At 34.4% G+C, this 24,457-nt stretch overlaps 1 protein-coding gene across 2 annotated transcripts in view; it reads left to right on the forward strand.

Moving 5' to 3' along the window:
* The window catches only part of CYP39A1 (cytochrome P450 family 39 subfamily A member 1), a 138,272-nt gene that overhangs the window by 21,637 nt on the left and 92,178 nt on the right, over positions 1 to 24,457 (forward strand). For both annotated transcript variants that reach the window (XM_074310737.1, XM_074310738.1), the window contains exons 4-5: positions 2,289 to 2,438; positions 5,943 to 6,030. In XM_074310737.1, coding sequence (XP_074166838.1) covers positions 2,289 to 2,438; positions 5,943 to 6,030 — 238 coding nt within the window. The remainder of the gene's footprint in view (positions 1 to 2,288; positions 2,439 to 5,942; positions 6,031 to 24,457) is intronic.

The raw sequence follows: 24,457 nt of genomic DNA on the forward strand, positions 1-24,457 counted from the left end.
TATAGCAAGAAATATCTTTACAACTGTGGAAGAAGTTTGGTATTTAAAATGATAGAAATTCTAAATAGCAAACATATCATTTCATATATTATTAACAGGAACATATAACTACCAAGTCAAGGCATTATAAAATCTGCTATAGCATTTGAATTTCAAAACCCAGTGATGGAAAGTAGCTTGGTAGTCCTTGTCAGAATCAGGATTTGAATTTATATCGCATGACTTTAAACTCAAAGCTTTCCCCACTAAGTTATCCTACATATATTTCACTTTGCTGTTTCTCAGCTAGTGGTTTCTTCTCATTGAAAAGAATTATATTTCTGTCTTCTTTGTATTTGGCATTGAGACTATTCTTATTGTTCATTGAACTCATAGTACATATTAGGTGATGAAATTTTATGCCAAGAACTCAAACTCCTAATATATGCCTTTGGCCTATTCCCTTCTATCTTTCTTATCACCTTCTTCTTCCCTCTTCCACCGAAGATTTATAGGCATCAACATAAAGCTAGGAATCCAACTGCCAGCTTCACAGAAATCAAGTTTTTTTAATTGAAAATAATGATTTCAAAAGCTAAGCATGAAGAGTTTAAAGGTTTTTTTTTTTTTAACTATATCTTGAGTTGGGATAAAAGGTTAGAATTTAATTACTTCTTTGACTCTTCACCTTTCCCCATCCTCACAAACCAATAAGTTACCAAGTAGTGTCAATATTTTGGTTTAGGGTTTTTAGTCCTACCAATATCTCTTGCAGCTATTCACTCATTTCTGCTTCTGCCACAATTAACTTAGGATTGTGGGTAAAAGGCATTATCCTTACCTTGGTAAACAGTAGATATACTTTCTCCTTTGATACAAGTAAGAGAGAGAGAGAGAGGAAAGAACAGATGGTTAATGATAATGATACTGAGTTCTGAAGACTGACAAGAATATATGGATGACTTAAGAGTCTGAATCATCTGGTATAGTGTAATAATGGGAAGCTTGAAAAGAAAGAAGACCTTGGGATGGGAAACTAAAAATAAAGATTGAGGAGCAGAAATCAGGATAGAGAAGACAGTATAGTATGGAATGAGTTTAGGGTTTAGAATCAGATCTGTTCCTTTGCCACTTAGTTTCTGTGTGATCCTGGATAATTTACATAATCCATCTTTCCTTTATTAAATGAAAGAGGTCGAGGAAGTGATCTCTAAGATGTCTTCTACTTTACATTTTTTATCCTTAGGTATTTATCATTCAATCTTTTCGATCATATCTGACTTCTTACGTCTCCATTTGGGGTTTTCTTGGCAAGGATATTGTAATGGTTTGCCATTTCTTTTTCTAGTTCATTTTACAAATGAGGAAACAGGCAAACTGGATTAAGTGATTTGCCCAGGTTCACATAAGTAATGAGTGTCTGAGGCCAGATTTGAACTCAGGAAGAGTCTTCCTGACTCCAGGCTAGGAACTCTATCCATTGTGTCTGCCCTAGAAATATGATAGATATAATTCTAGTGTGATACCCATTTTGGAGATTGGTGAGTAAAGAAGAAATGATTTAGGTACTTTCCCAAAGTGATGGGGAACACCTTTTTCCTTCTCCCCACCAGAAATCATAGCCAGATAACAGATTTTGCTGTTCAGTCATTTTTAAAGTCATGGCTGATTCTCCATTACCCCATTTTGGAGTTTTCTTGGGAAATATATGGGAGTATTTTGCCATTTCCTTCTACTTATCGTACAGGTGTGAACTAGGGAAATGACTTGCATAACTACTATGTGTCTGAGAGAGGATGTGAACTCAAGAAGATTAATTCTTCCTAATTCTAGGCTTTGCTCCTATCCACTGTACCTCCTAGCTACCATTAAAGTCCCTGAGTAACAAAATATTAAAGCAACTTGATGGTAATTTTCTTCCTCAGTATAATTTGTTTTAGATTTACTATTATTATTTATTTAAAATGAAATGATTATAAAACACATTCCTTCATACAAATTTGAATTTTGGGGGGTGTCTGGGCTTAGAATATTGTTTTTCTTCCCTGATAGAATGCAAGCTTCTTGAGAACAGGGCCATTTCGTATTTGTCTTTGTGTTTCCCAAAATAGCTAATGACAAGCATAAGAGTAAGAACTAAGAGAATAATAACTGTTTGTTATGATGCTATTATTATGTTATGAAGAAATACTTGTTCATTCGTTTGTTTATTCATTATTGGTTAATTAAACCACTGTTAGTGGTCCCTTCCAACTCTACAACCATGGACTTATGATCCTATGATTGATTTGTTTGTTTGTTTTTCTTAGGAATGCTCTATATCCTGTCACAGTGAATGCTGTTTTTGGCAAAGGCTTATATCCAACAACTCAGAAGAAAATTCAAGAATTCCATGAGCATTTTAAGATTTATGATGATAGTTTTCAATATGGGAGTCAGGTTCCAGGATGTTTCTTAAGGTAGAAAATTATTTTATATAATTCATTCATGGGCATAATTCTGTTCATTTGGTCATACTAAGGAAAGGATGACTGCAGTGAAGAAAAACTTAGAGACCACATAATGTCATAGGCAATATTTTAAGTATATGAAGAACAAAAATATTTCTTTATGATTTTTTAACTTTGAAGTACAAAGAGGAAATACCTATTCTATTTTTTTCTTATTTTGATGAGGAAGGTAGGAAAATGAAATGTTAATGTTTTGTTCCTTTTTTTATACTTCTTCAGTTGCAGTTCATTATCAGTTTTAAAGATAAGAATTCTATTATGCCTTAATTGCAGAGACTATTAAAAACAATGAGAACCAGACATTGTTGTCCTTACTTCTTTTTTTAAAATAAAGTGATATATGGGGATGATAAACTATGTCTCATAGCTGGCTTAAGTTAATAATTCATTTTTCACTATATGAAATAGATATAAAAGAAAATAATTTAATACTAATGTTTTGACAGTTTCTGAATTTGGAATTGTCAAGTTTTCTCTTCTTTTCCTGTTTCTCTCCCCCTAAAGAAAGTAAATACATGTTTTCTTCTTCATTAATATATACTATATTTTCTTCCATTTACCTAAACTTAGGTACTAATTACTAAACTTAGTAGTATTTGTTCTTCTATATATTGACATTGGTTCTCACAGTTTGCCAGATTTTCAGAGAATCACAGAACTTAAAAGTTGAAAAACACCTTATCCATTATTAGTTCCAACTCCTTTACAAAAGATATCCCCATTATACTATATTTGACAAGTGATTAGCCACTTATATGTTGAACCTTTAAGACCTTTAAGGACAGAGAACTCACCATATCTTGAAATAACCCTTTCTGGAGACCTCAGATTATTACAATGTTTTTCATAATATCAAGCCCTAATGGCAAATTCCACCGATTTCTTCTGGTTCCTCTTGTATTTTCCCCTCACCAGACTTCATCTAGGTTATCTTATTTTTTCTGATCACATGATTCAAGTAGTTTAGCTGGAGAATATCCAGAGTGGAACAACAAGAAAGGTAAAGAGTCTCAAATTCCAGTAATTTGGAATTGGACATATTTAGCACAGAGAAGAGACTACTCAGTAAGGAAATTATACCTCTGCCTTCAATAATTTGAAGAAATGTCATGTAAAGAAGGAATTAGGCTGGTTTCAAAAGAACAGAATCAGAAATAATGGATCAAATTTGCAAAGAGGGTCATTTAGGCTTGCTAGAACATTTTGGGATCTTTCAGAGGATCACAGAATTTGAAAGTTGGATAAGATTTCATTGGCCATTAATTTCACTCCTTGTACCAAAGGCATATCCCCAGTTTGCCTTGACCAATAAAAAGGTTATCTAGTTTCTTTCTTTTCTTTTTTTTTTTGGCTGAAGCAATTGGAGTTAAGTGACTTGTCCAGGGTCACACAGCTAGGAAGTGTTAAGTGTCTGAGATCAGATTTGAACTCCTGTCCTCCTGACTTCAGGACTGGCTCTCTATCCACTGTTCCACCTAGGTGCCCCAATTATCTAGTTTCTTGTTGGTGATTTTCACCTCTTTCTTCCTAGAAATTTTGTTTCTCTTAATGCAGTTCAAGTTTTTATTTGCTTTTTTTCTTTTCCCACTGCTGACTCATAGTGAGCTTGCAAGCTACCCAAATATTCATGTCTTTTTCAGAACTCTTCCTTTCTATCCATACTTCCCTGTCATATTCATGATGTAGATTTTTGTACTCAAAGCAAAACTTTATATTTATTTCTTTTTAAGTTCATCTGATTATGTTTTCCCCTCTTCTCTAGAACAGAAGTATCAAACATTTAACCAAGGGCTGAATGGGGACCTCAGAATTTACTGAATGCATCCCAAACTAGAATATGATGTAATTGAAAAATGCCCTACCCAATAAGTAAAACTACAGTGAAACATAGATGAGCAGCTAGGTGTCACAGTACATAGAATTCTGGGCCTGAAAGTTAGAAGGACTTACCTTCTAAAGTTCAAATCTGGCCTCAGAGCTTACGAGTTTGTGACCTTGAAAAAGCCATTTCATCCTGTTTGCCTCACTTTCCTCATCTGTAAAATGAGGTGGAGAAGGAAATGGCAAAGTACTCCAGTGTCATTGCCAAGAAAATTCTAAATGAAGTCATGAAGAGTTTGACAGACTGAAATGACTGAATAATAGCAAAATGTAGGTGGTTATTGAGTTTAACACAATTGCTTTAAAATGACAAAATCTATTAAGATTCTGACTGTCATGTGTTATGTTATCTCATCAGCTTTGTGTCATCTGCAAATTTGATGAATATATTATGTATCAAATGATTCAATCTAAGTATTTGATAAAAGTGGCAAACAGTGCAAGGCCAAGCACAGATCCCTGCGGTACTCTATTAGAAAATTCTTTTCACAGTGATGGTATCATTAACAATACTGTTCTCTGATTCTCATCACACCTAATCTGAATCCATCTAGTTATATTATCACTTAATCCATATCTTTCATTTTTTCTCCTGAAGCATTTTAGTCCAGGGGATCCTAGCTATCTTTCTTCTGAATCCTTTGGAATCTGCTTTCCCCAGATCTAGGGTATATTCACATTATTTCACAGAGTTATTTTCCTTATCACAAACTCCAGAATACAATGTCACTTTTCTGTAGGAAATCATTGACAAGGAATCAAGGGAATCTATGAAATTCATCTTTATAACAAAGATTGCAAAAATTAGGCTTTCCAAACAATTCCACTGTCATCACCATTTCTTCCCTGGTATTGAGAATCACTTCTGAAATGGAATCTCCCTTTATTGATTCCTCCACCTTTTGAAGGATGAATTTTTTTATTAAGTCAAGTCAAGAAGTTATTAGTTCTTGTAATAGTTCTGCTTTTGTAATGGTTCTGCTTTTGGATAAAAACTCTATCAAATTTCTAGATAATTGAAGTTCCACATGTCTGTCACATCATGCCTCTGCCCCAGGCTTGTGGTGTTTTCTAAAATTCTTATCTATTTTATCTTTCTGTCATGGTGGTATCTATTGACAAAATAACATTTCTTCCTATTTTGTTCACTTAAATATTCTTTATTTTGCTTTTCTGCTCTAGTTCCTGAATTTTCTCATGTGTGTATGCCTTATTAACATACCTATCCTTTTATCTATCCTGTTTCTTTTGAAAAAGGTACACCCATCCATAACCATGGTCTAATAATAGGTTTCATCTCACTACTTTCCATGGTTCCTATGAGATTTAAGGTAGACTCTTTCTCAAAATTAATGAGTGGAATTGGACAGAGCACTTTGTATGAACCTGTTTTCTTCATCAAAGATAATTTACAAAACATATTAAGGCAACATCATTATTTATCTAAAAGAGAAACTCATGGAAATAACTTTTGTAGCAATATAGCACTCTCTACTATGATCTATGATTACAGTGCTAGCTACATCAAAAATGCTTTTAAAATGAATTTCTAACTAGTCTTATCACCCATAGAAACTGGACAAAATCCAAAAAATGGCTTCTAAATCTACTTGAACAAAGGATTTCTGATCTAGAGAGGGTCGAAAGTTCAGATGATCTGGTAAGTGTTTTTCAAGTCTTTGTTAAATATTTAATTGAATTGAAATATGGAATTATTTTTGGTTTTTCAGTGTAATATATGACATTTATTAAATACTTCTGCAAACACATTGCATCGTTTTAAGAACAATGAGCTATAAGACATAATGACTATAGAGGTGGAGTAAGGAACAGTATTTACCAAAAGTAGGATGTAAAACAGAATATGATAATTTTGAAGGAGAAGCCAAATAAATTGCTTTAAGAAGTCTGTGTAGTTGTAAATCTCTTCCAGGTGATGAACTCAGCAAATGTTTCAAGGAAGGAGCTAACTGATCCTTGAGTTATGTTTTAAAGGGATGATTTCAAGAATTGTTGGGTAAGAATACTGGACAGGAAAAGAAAGCCCATCTAAGACTGAAGGAATAATGTGAGGAAAGGTAAGGAAGTGGAGAGAGTAAGATCAATGAAGAAAACAATAAGAATACAATCCAATTTGGCTTGATCATCGAAGAGAGAAGAGTTAGATAAGACTAGGACTGTATTATAAAATGACAGATTCAGATATAGAAGAAGAATTTTGGGCCTATATGTGAACTGGTCATCCAGACTTTGCTTGAAGACCAATAATAAAAACCTACCATTTCCCAGGGTAGTCCAACTGTTAAGAAGCTGATTCTTAATTAAAGTCCAAATTTCCTCTTTATAATTTCTATCCTTTCCTCTAATTCTGCCTTTGTGTATAAGAACAAGAAGACACATTGGAGCTAGATTATGGAGAGCCTTGATTACGTACCTAATTTTTTTAAGGTGCAATAAAGAGCTTTTGTATTTTTTAAGCAGGATGTGATAAGAACAATGAACTTGACTGAATTATACAGAAAAAGAAGGGGTAGATGAAGTAAAGAGGAAAAAACTTCTATAAAAGTCAATTTATCACATCTATAAATAGATTTTTTTTCTTTTTCAAATAGAGGATAGCATTATGGTGTCATTCAAATAACAGTAGACAGAGTAAAGCTGCTATGGTTCTAGGTTCTAACCATTAGTATTGCTATGGAAAGTAATTTCAATTATCTAGGCTTCATTTTCCTCATATATAAAATGAAAGGATTGGGCCAGATGATCTCCAAGATCATCTCATGCCTTCTACTTTTTAAAGAAATCATTGAAAAGGAGTCAAAGGAATCTACAGAATTCAGTTTTATAGCAAAGATTGCCAGAAATAGGCCTTGCAACCTATTGTTTCCTGCTACTCTATGGATAGCATCTTGGTATAAAGAAAGAAAAATTTACAGTGGAATTTTAAGTATTCTTGCCACCCAGTAAAATTATTTAAATACTTTTATTCATGGTACCAGAAAGGTAAACAAGAAGACTTATGCTTATGTTTATGAAGTTGGGAAAATTTCTGTTTTATATACAGATGGGGATGAGCCTGGTTTTAGTTGAGAATTTTGTGCCAAAAGCTCAAGGAGAAATTCATATATATGAGAATAATAGGCCAACATTCACAGGCAGGACAGACAGAGTTCTGATTTTCAAGGTTATGGTTGAAATTTCCAAATAGTAAATTATCTTAGAATAATATGCTTTTTGTCCTGGTTTGCAAGACTTAGGGTATTACTGATTACTTGAATTGAGAAAAGACAAACTTAGTTTCAATTTGTCATAAAGAAATAGACAATTTTTGCACTTATCACATTATTACAGCATGGTATGTCTGACTTTTACAGAGAAGACTGCAAAAACCCCACTTTGTGTATGATTTGACTCCATGCGTGTAGAATTCTGTGTTAACTGGTAAAGATACAGAGATAAAAATAAGATAGTACCTGCCCTCTAGGACTTTGGATTCTGCTGTGCTGTAGTTATCTTTGCAATTTGTTTTCTTTCATATTTTCCTGATAGTTTTGGCAGATAGGAACAATCAAATAAAGAGTGCTCAGTAGATAGACTTAAAAGCTTGAGTAAGAGAATTGATGAAAAATAGAATTGAAGAAATAGTAAATGGGAAAAAGGGGGAGAGAACTGCTCAGGAAAATGGCTGGTACTTAAATTCTGTAGTTTTTTTTAGGTTCACTATATAACTATATCCAGCTCTGACACCAAAATATTGAACATATGCCCAGAACATCTTAAAGTTATATGTGGGATTATGAATAGAACTAAGGAAATAAAATAGTAAGGAATGGCCTTAATTATTCATTTTTTTGTGGTTTTCCCACAGCTTCTTGAAACTTACATGAATGACAAATGCCAATAAATAGATTTTTTCCCTTTAAGTTTAGAAGAAATCTACAGAAGTATAAGGTTTATTTTTAATGAAGATTAGTCTCCAAATCAAGAAAAAAAAACCATCACAGTAAAATATAAACATTCTAATATAATTATAATACAAACATTATTTACTTTATTCTGAGTATGATATGAGATCTTGTGTTTCTTTTTTATAATATCTTTTTATTTTTCAAAATACATGCAAAGATAGTTTTCAACATTTATCCTTGCAAAATTTTGTGTTCCATATTTTCCTCCCTCCCTCCCCGTTTCCCTCTACCTAAGATAGCAAGTAATCTAATATTTGTTAAACATGTGCAATCCTTTTAAACATATTTCCATATTTATGATGCACAAGAAAACTCAGAACAAAAAGAAAAAAAATGAGAGAAAAAATAAGCAAGCAAACAACAACAACAAAGGTGAATATATTATGTTGTGATCTACATTCAGTGGCAAGTGTATTGGAATTGGCCTGAATCACCTCATTGTTGAAAAGAGCCAAGTCCATCACAGTTGGTCATCCATCATCTTGTTGTTACTATGTACAATGTTCTCTTAGTTCTATTCACTTCATTTAGTTCATATAAGTCTCTCCCAGCCTCTCTGAAATTATCCTACTCATCATTTCTTATAAAATAATAATATTTATAAACTATAACTTATTCAGTCATTCCTCAACTAATGGGCATCCACTCAGTTTCCAGTTCCTTTTCACTACAAAAAGGGCAGCTACAAACATTTTTGTACATGTGAATCCTTTTCCCTTTTTATGATCTCTTTGGAATGCATACCCAATATAGACACTTCTGGATTCAAAGGGTGTGGACAGTTTGGTATCCCTTAGTGCTAAATTGTTCTTTAGAATGGTTGGATCAATTGATCTGTAATGAACAGAACTAGCTATACCCAGAGAAAGAACACTGGGAAATGAGTATTGTCCACCACATATCATTTCCACTTTTTCTGCTATTGTTTGCTTTCATTTTTGTTTTTTCTTCTCAGGTTATTTTTACCATCTTTCTAAATCCAATCTTTCTTGTGCAACAAGATAACTATAACTATGTATACATATATTGTATTTAACATACACTTAACATGTTTAACGTTAATGGGACTATCTGCCATCTAGGGGAGGGGGTGGGGGAAAGGAGGGGAAAAGTTGGAACAGAAATTTTTGCAAGGGTAATGTTGAAAAATTACCTATGCATATCTTTTGTATACAAAAAGCTATAATAAAAAATGGGGCAAAAAGAATGATTGAATCAATTCATAACTTTACTATCAATGTATTAGTGTCCAAATTTTCTTACATTTCTTTCAATAGTTATCATTATCTTTTCCTGTCAAATTAGCCAGTCTGAGAGGTATGAAGTGAGATCCTGTATTTCCACAAATATATGCAAGTAGGAGAAACATCTTTTGAAGATAGCATACTATCATAGTTATCATATTTTGGATTTATAGCTAAAATCAAACTAAACTAGCTGAGGGTTACATAGACAGGAAAGTAAGATAAAGTTTGTAGCTTAACTGTATTACCCATGCTTAATTGCTTTATGAATGTTAATTTCTCCTTTCCAGGGGGAGCTTAGACTCATTTTAATGATACATGCAATGTATGTGGTAAGAGAGAAATGGGGGAAAATATCTAGGGTTAAATATGTAGGAGTTAGAATGGGAAATTATACTTCCTGGAATACCCAGCAAATAAAAGTGAAATAGGGTAGAGACCTTGTGGCTGGGAATAGGAATATAATGCTTGATTGTCCTTTCTCCTATTCTATACTAAGACATACCTGCTTTTGTAGATGTATAATAAAACAGACTTTTAACTTCACCCTTAAGAAGTCCATGAGGTTTGTTTCTCACAATTTCGGGGGCTCATCTGGGATCCAAGCATTGAGATGGAGAGATGATTACCACCAAAGAACAAGGAAGCATATTCTGTTGAGCTGAGAGTGAGCATTCCCATTGCCTGATGCAGGGACCAGAGATTGATTGAAAATTAGGGGTGAATTGAGAAGTGGAAAAGTTGCAAAGCCACTATGTAAGCTTGTATACAAGGCAAGGCAAAGAAAATTGGCTTTTTTTTTTTGTCTTAAGTGAGGAGGGAATATCCTACAAAATCTAGAGTTGAGTAAATTTAAGGGTTTTCTGGGATCATGGGAATATGAACGATATCCACATGGGACTACAAAAGGCTTTTGCATAAGGAAACTTGTCAAGATCCTACAAGTGTTGCATAGGAGATTTACAAGAACTCTAGGGGAGAAAAAATAGAAAGGGGAATTATAAAAATAAGGTACCAAGCAGGAGAAAAAGAAATCTCTGGTAAACATTCCTGCAGAAAGAGGAGCAAAGGAGGGTGCTGGAATAGGTATGTTGAAATACTAGGAAGGTACAATATTTACTAGGCAAAGAGATGGGATTTAAAACATATATACTTTTTCTTTCTTCAGTCTCTGTCTGTCTTTCTGTTTCTCTGTCTCTGTCGCTATTTCTTTGTTTCTGTTTTTGTCTCTGCCTCTCTCTTTGTCTCTGTCTCTGTCTCTCTTTTTCTCTATTTTTTGTTCTTTCTACCTCTAGTCTCATCTTTACATTGTTCTGAATTTCTCCCCATGTCAGCTAAGTTACAAGTAAAGGCTGTAAAAGCAGTTGATAAGAGTTGTTCTGGTGGAGAGGGGGAAGAGAAAAGGTTTCTTTTTCTCTCCAAGCCCCACCCTCTCCCCTAATTACCAGGAATGGGTGAATGGGAAAAGAGAGTGAGAAAGAGACAGAGAGAGAGAGAGAGAGAGAGAGAGAGAGAGAGAGAGAGAGAGAGAGAGAGAGAGAGAGAGAGAGGAAGAGAAGGTGTGGTTCAGTAGTAGTTAAAGACAATTTGAGATGATTGTTGGTGGAAGCAAGTGAAAGAAGATAGAAGTGTAAGATCAGAAAGGGAGGAAAAATGAGACATGCAATTTTAGAGAGGCTTTGATTGAGATCCACTAGGAGGATATGTGCATTAAAAAGTGAGTGAGAGAGACTGGGCATGTAGAAATGAAAAGATAAGTTAAAAAGGATTTGAGAGTTTGGAAACTTTGGGGGAAATGGAAAAAACAGTGTGCTGTTAATTTTAAAAACTCTGGCCAGCGAATATCTAGTAACTGCATTATCAGGCTTATAAGTTAGATCAGTCAGGCTTCTGGAACTGTGCCAGTAGAAACAAACAAACAAAATTTAAAAAAAAATGTAAAGACCTGCATTTTGAAGCAAAAACTGGCACTTAACCTTTTGGGCTCACAAAAAAAGAAAAAAGTTAGAATTGAGAGACTCTCAGAAATTAAAATACTAATTAATTTTAATGCAATTTTTAAAATTGGCATTGTGATAAAACTGAAAACTTCATTGTAAATTGTATGAGGCACCTATCTATTTTTGCAATAGAGTCTGTTCTATTGGAATTTTAAGTATTATCTTGTTTTCTTCCTGAACTAAAAGGAAACTTGTTAAAGGTCACAGGAGGGGAAGCCTCCTGAAAACTCCCAAAGATATGATAGTTTGGGAAAAGAAAATCCTACCACTTGAGTCCACTAACTACTGAATGGTAAGATTCAGTGAATGCTGACTGATAAGAAATGGTTTATTTCTAAGATTGTAGGACCCAGATTTAATTTTTTGTCTAGTAACCTGAATGTCATTAGAATATAAACTGAAAAATTAAAAGGTGGAAAATTTGTTTAAAATCTGTGGTTATACTGGGAATTGAATGTAAACTGCTAGCGCTACTGTGCTACCCAGGTTACTTATACCTTTGGAATCCAATTCTTAATATGCAATAAGAAAATTGGATTTACACACATATATTGTATCTAGGTTATACTGTACCACATGTAAAATGTATGGGATTGCCTGCCATCTAGGGGAGGGAGTAGAGGGAGGGAAGGGAAAATTTGGAAAAATGAATACAAGGGATAATGTTATTTTAAAAAATTACTCATGCATATGTACTGTCAAAAAATTTATAATTATAAAATTAATAATAAAAAAAACACACAGAAAATTTGTGGTTATTATCAGTCTTACTAACCCAGTAAATGCAATTTAGGGAATTAAGTATTTCTACCTTTGCTTGTGAGTTAAGAGAAATTATAGCTAATACTATTTGCCTATTACTCATGAAAATTATAAGTTTGTTTATTAAGTTATTTGGAGTTGTCATTATGTTAAACCTAAAGTTGATATTTACTATATGTGGAAGGAAAGAGGTAAGGTAAAAACCTTATCTGGAGCAGTATAGCATTTTAGACCAATTTGCTTTGAGATCTGAGAATGTGCTTCTCTCATTCCCTCTTCGCAGAATTGAGGGAGGTGTGTCAGAATAAAATCCACAAGAATAACTGGTATGAACAGCAGAAGCCGCAAGCTCAGCCCCTTTCTCTAGGATTTGTAAGATTTCTGGGTTTCTTGAAACCATTTTGTGAGCAAGTTTATCAGCCTTTGGAAAAGAGCTTTGAGGGGGTTATATAGTACCCAAACAAGGAATGGATGTATTCAGAATCTAAAGCTAGTTACATAGAAATGGTTTCTAATTTTTTTTTACATCAAAACAGTTTTAAATTCAAGAAAGAGTTTGAGTTTGGATGGGGAAAAAATTGAAAATAGAAGAGGAAATGGAGAGAAAGAGAGAAGGGCTTTTGAAAGGAAAATGAATGGGAACAGGGCAAGGCTAAGGAAGAGCAAGGGGCAAAGTTAGGTCCAATTATAATTTCTCTAAGCCAGATACTTTTATTGGACACTTAAAGAGGGAATTCTCTGAATTAAAGGGGAAAGGAAAAGTGGCCCCTCTCATGACATGATGAGGAATGGGAAGATCAGGGGCTTCCAAATAGTTGGTCCCACCTGGAGCCCTTGATACATAAGGTAGGACCATGGAGGAGGAGTTAGTCTTTTAGTGGACATTGGGATGACTAGATCAATCTCTGAAATCAAAAAGGGTATGATTTTGCACTCAGAAACTTAAAATCTCAGGAGTAGAAGGAGAGGGGTTTTTAGTACCCATATTTGAACCTATTAAGTTATAATTAAAAGAAGAGTTAATTATTAATTCCTGAGACAGGGAGTAATTTATTTGGAAAGGATTTAATAGTAAAACTGACTTTTTTTTGCTTTTTTAATTATAGCTTTTTATTTACAAGATTTATGCATGGGTAATTTTTCAGCATTGACAACTGCAAAACTTTTTTGTTCCAACTTCTCCCCTCCTTCCCTCCACCCCTTCCCCCAGATGGCAGGTTAAATATGTTAGGTATAAGTTAAATACAATATATGTATACATGACCATACAGTTATTTTGCTGTACAAAGAGAATCAGACTTTGAAACTGTATAATTAGCCTATGAAGGAAATCAAAAATGCAGGTAGACAAAAATAGAGGGATTGGGAATTCTATGTAGTGGTTCATAGTCATCTCCCAGAGTTCTTTCGCTGGGTGTAGCTGGTTCAGTTCATTACTGTTCCATTGGAATTGATTTGGTTCATCTCATTGTTGAAGAGGACCACATGTAAAACTGACTTTTAAAATGGAAATTTAGGATTATGAAATGCAAGCAAAAATAGCTTTATTAACAGAAGAAGAGTAAAACCAAATAGTTTTTCCTGATTGTCTTGGTTAGACAAGAAAACACGTGAGTTCTAAAAGTCTCTCCATTAAAGGTGGCCCTAAAAAGAGAATGTGAGGTATTGTGAGTAAGACAATATCCCATTTCCATGAAAGGGAGGGACTGAATCTTTATACTATCATGGGAAAAATTCCACTCTAGGATGGATCATTTAGTATAATAGATTTAAAGGAGAACTTTTGGGCCTGTCCTCTAGCTCCAGAAAGAAGATTTATTTGCTTTTGAATAGGAAAATTCTTTTATAGGAAGAAAGCAATAATTTAGTTGGAATTTCAAGAATTTTTATAGAGTCCCCAAATCTATTTGGGCCACTTTTGGAACAATTGTAAGAAAATTTTCTAGTACCAAAACAAATAACTTTGCTGCAACAAGTAGGTGATAATTGGAGAAAATAAAAATAGGGAAAATAAATAAGGGAATATTTTCAAAAATCCTAGAAGGAAATCAAACTAAAGCCTGATGGGAAAGACTCTACCAAGTATTGTTGATTATGAAAATAGCAGTCCAGATAATCAAGAATGTTGGGATTCATTACACTCGAATCAAAGGACAACAGGATGAATTTTAGGAATGGACTGTTAAAAGTGGTTCTAATCCTTTAAAGGTTACTTTGTAATGGAAAGCAAAGGGAGGCTGGAAGATCTCAAATTGATTTTTATTTGGGAATGATATAGAAAAGAGATTCCTTTGTTTAGAAGTTAGGTAGAGATAAGTGTAGGACTTCTGTATGTAACATTAGAAATTATAAATTTGATAATGCTGACAATTATATTTCCTGAAAGAATCATTGGTAGACCAAAGAAAAATCTCAGTCTTGGGACCATTCCAATAATATTGAATATTGATGCTGACTTCCGGCCAAGATGGCGGAGAGGAGGCACACAACTGTTTGAGCTCCGCATTTTCCCTCAGAATTTACTTTATGACAAGCCTCGGAATTAATGCTTGACCAGAAAAAAAAAACCCACAAATAATTACCAACAGAAGACATCCTTGAAATTTGCCAGAAGAGGTCTGTGTTTGCTCAGGGAAGGGGACGAACAGACTGGGCACAGGCTGAGGACAGGAACGAGAGCAAGGCAGGCAGCTCATAATGCTCAGACCCAAGGGGGGAGGGGTGCAATCTCTTCTGTTTCTGTGAAACGACCTTTACTGTAGTGTGAATATTCCATCTTAGCAGCAAGCCAAAAGCAGAGAGAAGGTGTAAACACCGGAGATAAAGAATAAAACCCAGAAAGCTAGCATCCATCTCTTGGGACCTGGCTACTCCCGCCCCCACAAGGAGTGGCTCAGCGCATTCTTAGAGCCCCAAAGCCATCGCTGTCCTGTTAGTGCTTCGCTGCTGTCTCCCACAGTCTGTAGAGGAAGCCCGGAAACACCATCCAGCCCCATCTCCCCCCCCCCCCCGAAACAGACCAATTGTTTCTCTTGTCAATTTGTTTTCTTAGATTCCCAATCTGACAAAATGAACAAAAAATTTAAAAGGGCTCTAACCATTGACAACTTCTGTATGGATAGATAGCAGACTTCAAACCCTAAGGGGACTAAAAGCAGACTGTCTCCAGAGGAATCCCCTAAGGGAGATATGATCTGCTCCTCAATACACACAACTCTCATAGAGGAAATCAAAAAGACTCTCACAAGAGAGCTAGAAGAGAAATGGGAAAAGGAAAGGGAAGCTTGGCAAGCGAAGTCATCCAGAGTGGATAAAGAGATCAAATCATTGAGAAAGAAATTAAGTGAGTTGGAAAAAGAAAACAGCTCTCTAAAAAATAAAATTGATGAAATGGAAAAAAATTCCATAGAGGATAAAAACTCAATTGGACAATTACAAAAAAGCTATTAAAAAAGTGAGTGAAGAAAATACATCATTGAAAATTAGACTCGAACAAGTAGAAATGAATGACTCAAGGAAAAACCAAGAAGTAGTCAAGCAAAAAGTGAAACAATTGAAAAGAATGTCAGTTACCTTATTGGAAAGATAACAGACCTGGAAAACAGATCCAGGAGAGACAATTTGAGAATAATCGGGACTCCCTGAAAAATGTGAGGAAAAAAAGAGCCTGGACACTATTTTCCAGGAAATTATCAAAGAGAACTGCCCAGGCGTTTTGCAAACAGAGGGTAAAATAGACATTGAAAAAATTCATCAATCACTTACTGAAAGGGACCCTAAAATCAAAACGCCAAGAAATATAGTGGCCAAGTTCAAGAACCATCAGACAAAGGAAAAAATATTGGAAGCTGCTAGAAAAAAGCAATTCAGATATAGAGGAGCCACAATAAGGATAATCCAGGATCTAGCAGTGTCCACATTAAAGGAACGAAGGGCCTGGAATATGATATTCCAAAAGGCTAAGGAACTTGGTATGCAGCCAAGAATAACTTACCCAGCAAAAATGAGCATCCTTTTCCAGGGAAGAAGATGGACATTTAACGAAATAAATGAATTCCATTTATTCTTGATGAAAAAAACAGATCTACACAAAATGTTTGATTTTCAAATACAGAACTTAAGAGATTTCTAAAATGGCAAAAAGAAATCTTGAGAACTATATTTCTGCCATAAAGATATGTAAAGAACACATGTATAATTTGTCCTAGAAACTAGAAGTGGAAAGGAAATTATATCATAAAAAAGGGTAAAGTGCTGGTACTACATCTCATGAAGAGGCAAAGGTAACCTATTATATCTGAGAGAAAGAAAGGAAGGGGGTGTGTATTAATTGACATATTCAATTTATGGTGAAACTTCTTCCACTTCATTGAAAAGTGGGAGTGAAGGAGTAAGCTAAAGTGAAGGGAATACAGAAATTGTGAGGAAAGGGGGCAAAACAGGAGTAGGAACTTTAAGGTGGAGGAGGGATACTAAAAAGCAAGGGTTGTGAAAAGCAAGTGGTGTTCACAAGTTTAATACTGGGTAGGGGGGTAAGAGGGAAGGAAAGGAAAAAAGCATAAGCAGGGGTTAACAGGATGGCAAGCAATATAGAATTAGTCATTCTAACCATAAATGTGAATGGGGTAAACTCCCTCATAAAGAGGAAGCAGTTAACAGACTGGATTAAAAGCCAGAATCCTACTATATGTTGTTTACAGGAAACATACCTGAAACAGAGTGATATATTCAGAATAAAAGTAAAAGGGTGGAGCAGAATCTACTATGCTTCAGGTGAAGCCAAAAAAGTTAAGGATCTTAGGCAGATAATGAAGATAGAAAGAAGGTATGGAAACACCAGTGCCTGGGTAGAATAGGTAAAGTATACCGTGAAGAGTTTGAATGAAAGTAATTGCTATTCTTGTGCCACAGATCACCCCTCTACCCAAATGGTACCATTACCCTTAGGCATGGAGAAAAAAGAGAGTAAATTCAAGTGCATAGTCCTCAGGGTGAAGGATGCCAAGACCTAATGATCTTATCTTCATGTATTCAAAGCTTGAATGTAACTGGGAATAACTGGTGACTTCTCAGAGATGAACATGTCTTAAACTGAACTTGGGTGATATTGTGCAGGAAATATTCCCTGACTTATTCTGCCTGTGGATTGGGTAGGCACCTGTCCACCAGGCCAATTAGCTGTTCCATTTACCTTGGCATTCAAAAAAAGGAAGTGAAGGTCAAATGACCAATTTCAGAAGGAATAAGAGAGGCTTGTCATCTGGGTCATTTGGTGAAAGAATTTATCTAGATAGTAGATAGTAGATAGAGTCTTGAGGGGAGTGCTTAATGAATTTAAAGTGAGAAATCAGATTGCTGCTGTGTTTGAATCATTCCTATTCTGGTGGGCTACTGGTAACAAAAATGTGGATTGGATTAAGTGTATCAATTAGAATCAATAAAGATTTATAAATTACATAAGAGATGCAATAAAGGGCAGTTGGATGTTACTAGCAGAATGGCACGGGAAAATAGAGTGGCTTCGGATAGGATGTTAGCAGAAAAAGGGAGAATATGTGTCAGTTGTTGCATTTTTATTTCTAATAAAACTGCTGGAATCTAGATGGAACTATAACCAAAAACCTTATACAAACTGACAGCCCTGTTGAAGAAGCTAGCAGGAAGTTCAGGAATTAATAATACAGTAACTGGAAGGTTAGAGTCATGATTTGGAAAGTGGAAAGGAATAGTTATCTCTATCTTAACATTCCTAACAGTAGTTGCTGGGGTATTAATGGTTGTTGGATATTGTAAAATTCCCTGTGTGTGTGAATTAGTTCAGAAATTCATAGAAACAGCCATTGTTAAACAGATGTTGTATAAAAAGAATGACTTGTATTTAGAATCAAGTCCAAATTATGGTTTGGAAGATGACCAATTCCCCATCCAGTGATGATGAATATGAACAATTATTAAAGAAAATTGAGAAACAAACCCATAAAAATATGGAAACACAATAAGTATTGAAATAGAAAATAAGGGAATGTGAGATATAAGACCTTATGTTTCCACAGAAATATGCAAAAGAAACAGCCTGTGACTACAGCATACTGTTGTAGATATTATATCTTGAATTTATAGTTAAAACCAGACTAAACTAGCTGAGAATTGTGAAGACAGGAACACAGGGTAAAGTTTATGTAGCTTAGCTGTATTATGCATATTTAATTACTTTATGAATAGTAACTTCTCAGGAAGAGAGTTTAGGCTCATTTTAATGATCATGTGGTGGGAGGGGGGACATATTTAGAGGTAAATATATATGTAAGAGACACAGCAGGAAGTTGTACCTCCTGGGAGTACCCAGCAAATGGGGAAATAGGGGAGGGACCTTGTAGCCAGAAATAGGATATAATGCTTGAGTGTTCTCTCTCCTGGGGTGTACCTATTCTATAATTAGATATACCTACTTCTACAGATGTAGAAACAGACTTTAACTTCACTCCTTTTTGAATCTAAGATGTTTGTTTCTCACATGAAGTAGATACTATTATTATCACAGGACAGTGACACGGGTAGGTACTGGATAAAGTGACCAGCCTAAAGTCAGAAAGACTCATGTCCTAACCTCCAACACTTACTGGCTATGTGACCCTAGACAAGTCACTTAACCCTGTTTGCCTCAATTTCCTCATCTGTAAAATGATGAGGAGAAGAAAATGGCAAAGCAATCCAATATCTTTTCTAAGAAAATCCTGAGGTCATAAAGAGTCAGATATAATTAAAAATGACTGAACAACAATACTGTTATTATTCCCATTTTACAGATGGGAAAACTGAAGCTCAGAGAGGTTAAATGACTTACTGAAGATTACATCTCAAGTTTGTGTGATACTAGATTTGTACCTAAATCTTTTCTAACTCCAAGTCCTGTGTTTTGTCTACCATGCCACTGTTTCTCATACAATGCTCTCGTTACATTATTACATAAGAAACCTGACCAATCATCAAGTAGTAGCTGGACAATTCTCTATTCCTATGTGAAAGCATTCCCTTTGCAGCCCATTTATCTTGTAAGAATGCCTTAGGGACCGAGTAAGCCGAAAATAATCAGGCTTCCTTCCTTGACTGCTACCCTTTGTCACCAAACTGACTACTCCTTTTCTAGTCTGATAGCATTACACATTCCAAAACTGTGATGGTTTTGTTCATAGTATTTAATTTCCATACATAATTAAAGTAGAAATTCTTGTTCAAGTAGTTCATCATCAATCAGATTATTAAGTGTCTACTTAATCCAGACTCTATACTAGATGCTGGGGATAGAAAAGCAAAATTGAATTAACTCTTGCCCTCTGGGAACTTTTATTCTAATAGAAAAAAAACTTATTCACATGTAGGTTTATTCAAAATTCATATAAAGCAGATGCCAGATAACTTTGAAGAAGAAGGAACTATTATTTGAAGAGAACATGAAAGACTTTGCGTAGAAAGAAACTAAGGTTGGATGTATAGATGTGGAAGTCATCTCCATAGAGATGTTAATTGAATTTGTGGCATCAGATTAAAACACCCAGTAAAATAGGGTAGAGAAAAGAGATAAATGAACCCACCAGGGGATAGGGGCATACCAATAGGGGATGTGAGAGTAATTATGATCCACTAAAAGAGAGGAGAGCTGGAAGAGAGTCATGTCATGTCACAGAAACCTAGAGATTATGTAGTATGAGAAGATGACTAATAATGTTAGTGCTACTAAAAGAACAAATTAGAATTGAGAAACAGCCATTAGATCCAACAATTAAGGGTTCCTTGATAACTTTGAAGGGGCCAATTTCATTTGAGTTACTAGGTCAGAAATCATATTATTAGGAGTTTAAAGTATGAGAAAAAGTAGAGGCAAAAAATAGAGACAGTTTTTGTTTTCAGTGAATTTGAGAAAGGAATCTGTAGGATGGTACCTTGGAGAGAACCATAGAATCTAGTCATTCCTTTTCTAAAGGATAAGGAGTCTTGTATATGTTTATCATCAGTAGGAAAAAAAGCAAAAAATATTAATAAAATGATTATGGAACAAAAAGAACAAGACAAAGAGCCAAAAACAAAAAGAATGGTTGTAACCAAAATAGAATATTATATTTTAGACAGTTAAAGTAAACTATAGTTTAAATTGTATGAGCAACTTACTACTTTTCATTTTTCTGTTCACTTTCAATGGAATTTACCCATGACTTTGTTTTAGTATCTACTTTTAATGAAGAGATCTGGTTGTGAATTGTAGAAATAAAACTTTTTAGATTCTGCATTGACCACTGAATCTGGGGATTAGGGGGATTCTGCCACTTCCAAGAGAGATACTTGGGTTGGGAAAGTCCTGGCTTAGGCTCCAGGAGACTATGGGGATGAAGGAAAGAGGAGAGTGGGAAGCATGTTTTTAGCACCTATTTGAAAATTAGGAAGATATTAAAAGAAAAAATAGAGGGGCAGCTAGGTGGTGCAGTGGATAGAGCACCATTGTTGAAGTCAGGAGGACCCGAGTTCAAATTTGGTCTCAGACACTTAACACTTCCTAGCTGTGTGACCTTGGGCAAGTCACTTAACTCCAGCCTGGGGGGAGGGGAAGAAAAGAAAAAGTAGAGAGCTCTCTTTCTGACCAATTTAAATCTTGGTGGAAGGTATTGATTTAATTATGGCTTGTAGCACTTAAGAGCTTAAAATAAGTATCTTCAAATTATGGAATGACCTAGAGAAAAATGGAAGACATGCTGATCATTGAACCCAACATGATGAACTCTGAAGATCTAGTCCCTGATATTAATCATCAGATTTAATTCATTAGAGAATTTTCTTGCCACTGCTATTGCAACATCCTTTTAAATCGCACCATCTTGAACTGCAAGTGTAGCTTCTGTCCACATTGTCTGGCTTTATGATGGGTATCTTCAAAGAAAGCAGAATACTCTAGTGCTGAGAGAAGTGAAAAAGTTTTCCTAAATATTCTGCTAAGAGATATCACGGAAAAGTTATTTTTTGATGCCATCTTGAGATTAGAAAATATTCAGCAAGAATAGTGATATAAACTATAGTCTTGCAGCCTTTCAGGATCATTTCCCCAAGAAGATTAAGTAATTGTTATACTACTCCAATAACCAATATACATTTGCCATGCTATGTCTTTGCATTGGAAGTGGCCCCTCTGTAATATCAGGTCACCAGGTGACTTCTAGGCATTTCTACATTGTTAGTCCACCATGATCACATGAAACAATTGTGGTTCCTATTTTCCCCTAAGCGTGTTAAAAGCTCATCCAATCCAACCCTTTCACTTTACATATGAGGCAATTGGGGCCCATAGAAATGAAGTGAGTTACCAAAGATCAATATAATTAAGTGGCAGCAGAAGTGGAATCAAAACCCCTGACTCCCAAAGCCAAAGTTTTTTTTTTTGTTTGTTTTTTTTTGTTTGTTTGTTTGTTTTCACCATAATGTCATATAACTTATATACATACCTTTTTTTCATTTCAAACTATAGTGTTATGAGATTCTTTAACCACAAAATCAAAGCAATTAATGCTTGTACAATTCTTAGGCAGTTTTATGTTTCAAACAATAACTTAGGTTGTAGGCATAACAAAAATAATAGGCAATTTTAAAAGTAATTTGATTTTTTTTCATATGATCCATACTTCAGACCCAACTTATATTCTTATTTCCTCTAATTAATTTTATGCTGGGCACAGGATCTGCAATAAGAATACTGTGCATTGTGCATAATTGTGTAATTTCATTGATCTTAAATTATCATGTCCTATTTGTTCATTCATGATTTTTAATTTGTGTTTTATTGGTATCTGGAACTCATAAGGAGGAAACTCATCTTCCTGTTGCAAGTTAGCACTTTTCTGAAACTTCCATTCTTAGCTTGAGGCATTGAAAGGTTGGATGAGTTATAGAAAGTCACACCATCAGTATCTCTCAGAGGCAAGACCTGAACCCAGATCTTAATTCCTCTATGTCTGGTTCTCTATTGACTATATCATATTGTCTTTCTAAATTTGACTTTAAATAAAGATTAGATGTTAGAGGTATGCTACAAACCAGTTTCTAAAAGTTTTAAAATTCAGATTCAATGAAGACCCTGATACTATTCCTCTAAGATCAACGACTTTTGCACTAAAAGCAAAATTTAAAGAATATTTTATCCAACCCCCTCATTTTTACAGGGGAATAGAAAAAGGTCAAATGAGAAAATATCTCCTGAGTCATTCATGTGAGCATGTAAAGAATATTAGAAAAATTAGATATAATACATCTTTGGAGAAAACTGAATGGAGACAGAAAGGAGTACACTTTCTTCTCAGCAGTTCATGGAATCTATACAAAAATTGACCATATGTTAGGATATAAAGACCTCAAATTCAAATGCAGAAAGGCAGACATAGTAAATCCATCTTTTTATAATTTACAATGCAATAAAAATTACATTCAATAAAAAGCTAGGGGAAAATAGACCAAAAAATAATTGGAAACTAAAAACATCTCATACTAAAGAATGATTGGATGAAGCAGCAAATCATAGATATAATTAATAATTTCACCCAAGAAAATGACAATAATGAGATGGCATACCAAAATATGTGAGATGAAACCAAAGAGATAATAAGGGGAACTTTTATATCTCTATAGAGGCCTACCTGAAAAAAATAGAGAAAAAGAAGGTTAATGAATTGGGCTTGCAACTAAAAATGCTAGAAAAGGAACAAATTAAAAATCCCCAAACACTAAACTTGAAATTCAAAAAATAAAAGGAGAGATTAATAAAATTGAAAATAAAAAAATACTATTGAATTAATTATTAAAACTAAGAGTTTGTTTCTCTGAAAAAAAAACACACAAATATATAGATAAACCCTTAATAAATCTCATTAAAGAAGGAAAGGAAAAGCAAATTGCTAGTCTTAAAAATGAAAAGGAGAACTTGCCACTAATGAAGAGGAAATTAGAGCAATAATGAGGAGTTACTTTGCCCAACTTTATGCCAATAAATTCAATAACTTAAATGAAATGGAAGAATACATTCAAAAATATAGCTTGCCCAGATTAACACAGGAAGAAGTAAATTGGTTAAACACTCTCATATTAGAAAAAAAAGATAGCTCAAACTATTAATCAACTCCCTATGAAAAAATCCCCAAGACCAGATGGATTTACATGTGAATTCTACCAAACATTTAAAGAATGATTAATTCCAATGCTATATGAACTATTTGGAAAAAATAGGGATTAAAAGAGTCCTACTAAATTCCTTTTATGGCACTGACATGGTACTGATACCTAAATCAGGAGGATGAAAACAGAGAAAGAAAATAATAGACCAATCTCCCTAATGAATATTTATGCTAAAATCTTAAATACAATATTAGCAAAAAGATTACAGAATATCTACCCCAGGATAATACATTATGACCAAGTAGGATTTATACCAGGATTGCACCACTGGTTCAATATTAGGAAAACTATTAGCATAATTGACTATATCAATAACCAAATTAACAAAAAACATATGATCATCTAAATAGATGCAGAAAAAGCATTTGATAGAATCCAACATATCCATTCCTAATAAAAACAGTTGAGAGCATAGGAATAAATGGACTATTCCTTAAAATAGGCAGGAGCATATATTTAAAATTGTCAGTAAGCATCATCTGTAATGGGGATAAACTGGAACCTTTCCCAGTAAGATCAGGATTTAAACAAGGTTGCCCACTATCACTATTACTATTCAATATTGTATTATAAATGCTAGCCTCTGCAATAAGAGCTGAGAAAGAGTTTAAAGGAATTAGAGTAGATAATGAGGAAACCAAGCTATCACTCTTTGCAGATAATATGATGCTATACTTAAAGACCCCCAGAGATTCTTCTAAAAAGCTATTAGAAATAATTTACAACTTTAGCAAAGTTACAGGATACAAAATAAATCCACATAAATCCTCAGCATGTAAATATTATTATCATAGTAAAAATGTGCAACCAGAACTTTGGACATAAAATCCCATGTTCTTTCCTGTGAACCAGTAGTTCTCAAGACCCCTTTAAACTCATAAACATTTTTGAAAATTTTTCAGAAT

The sequence above is a fragment of the Sminthopsis crassicaudata genome, chromosome 4 (genome assembly GCF_048593235.1).
Source record: "Sminthopsis crassicaudata isolate SCR6 chromosome 4, ASM4859323v1, whole genome shotgun sequence".
Lineage (NCBI taxonomy): Eukaryota > Metazoa > Chordata > Mammalia > Dasyuromorphia > Dasyuridae > Sminthopsis > Sminthopsis crassicaudata.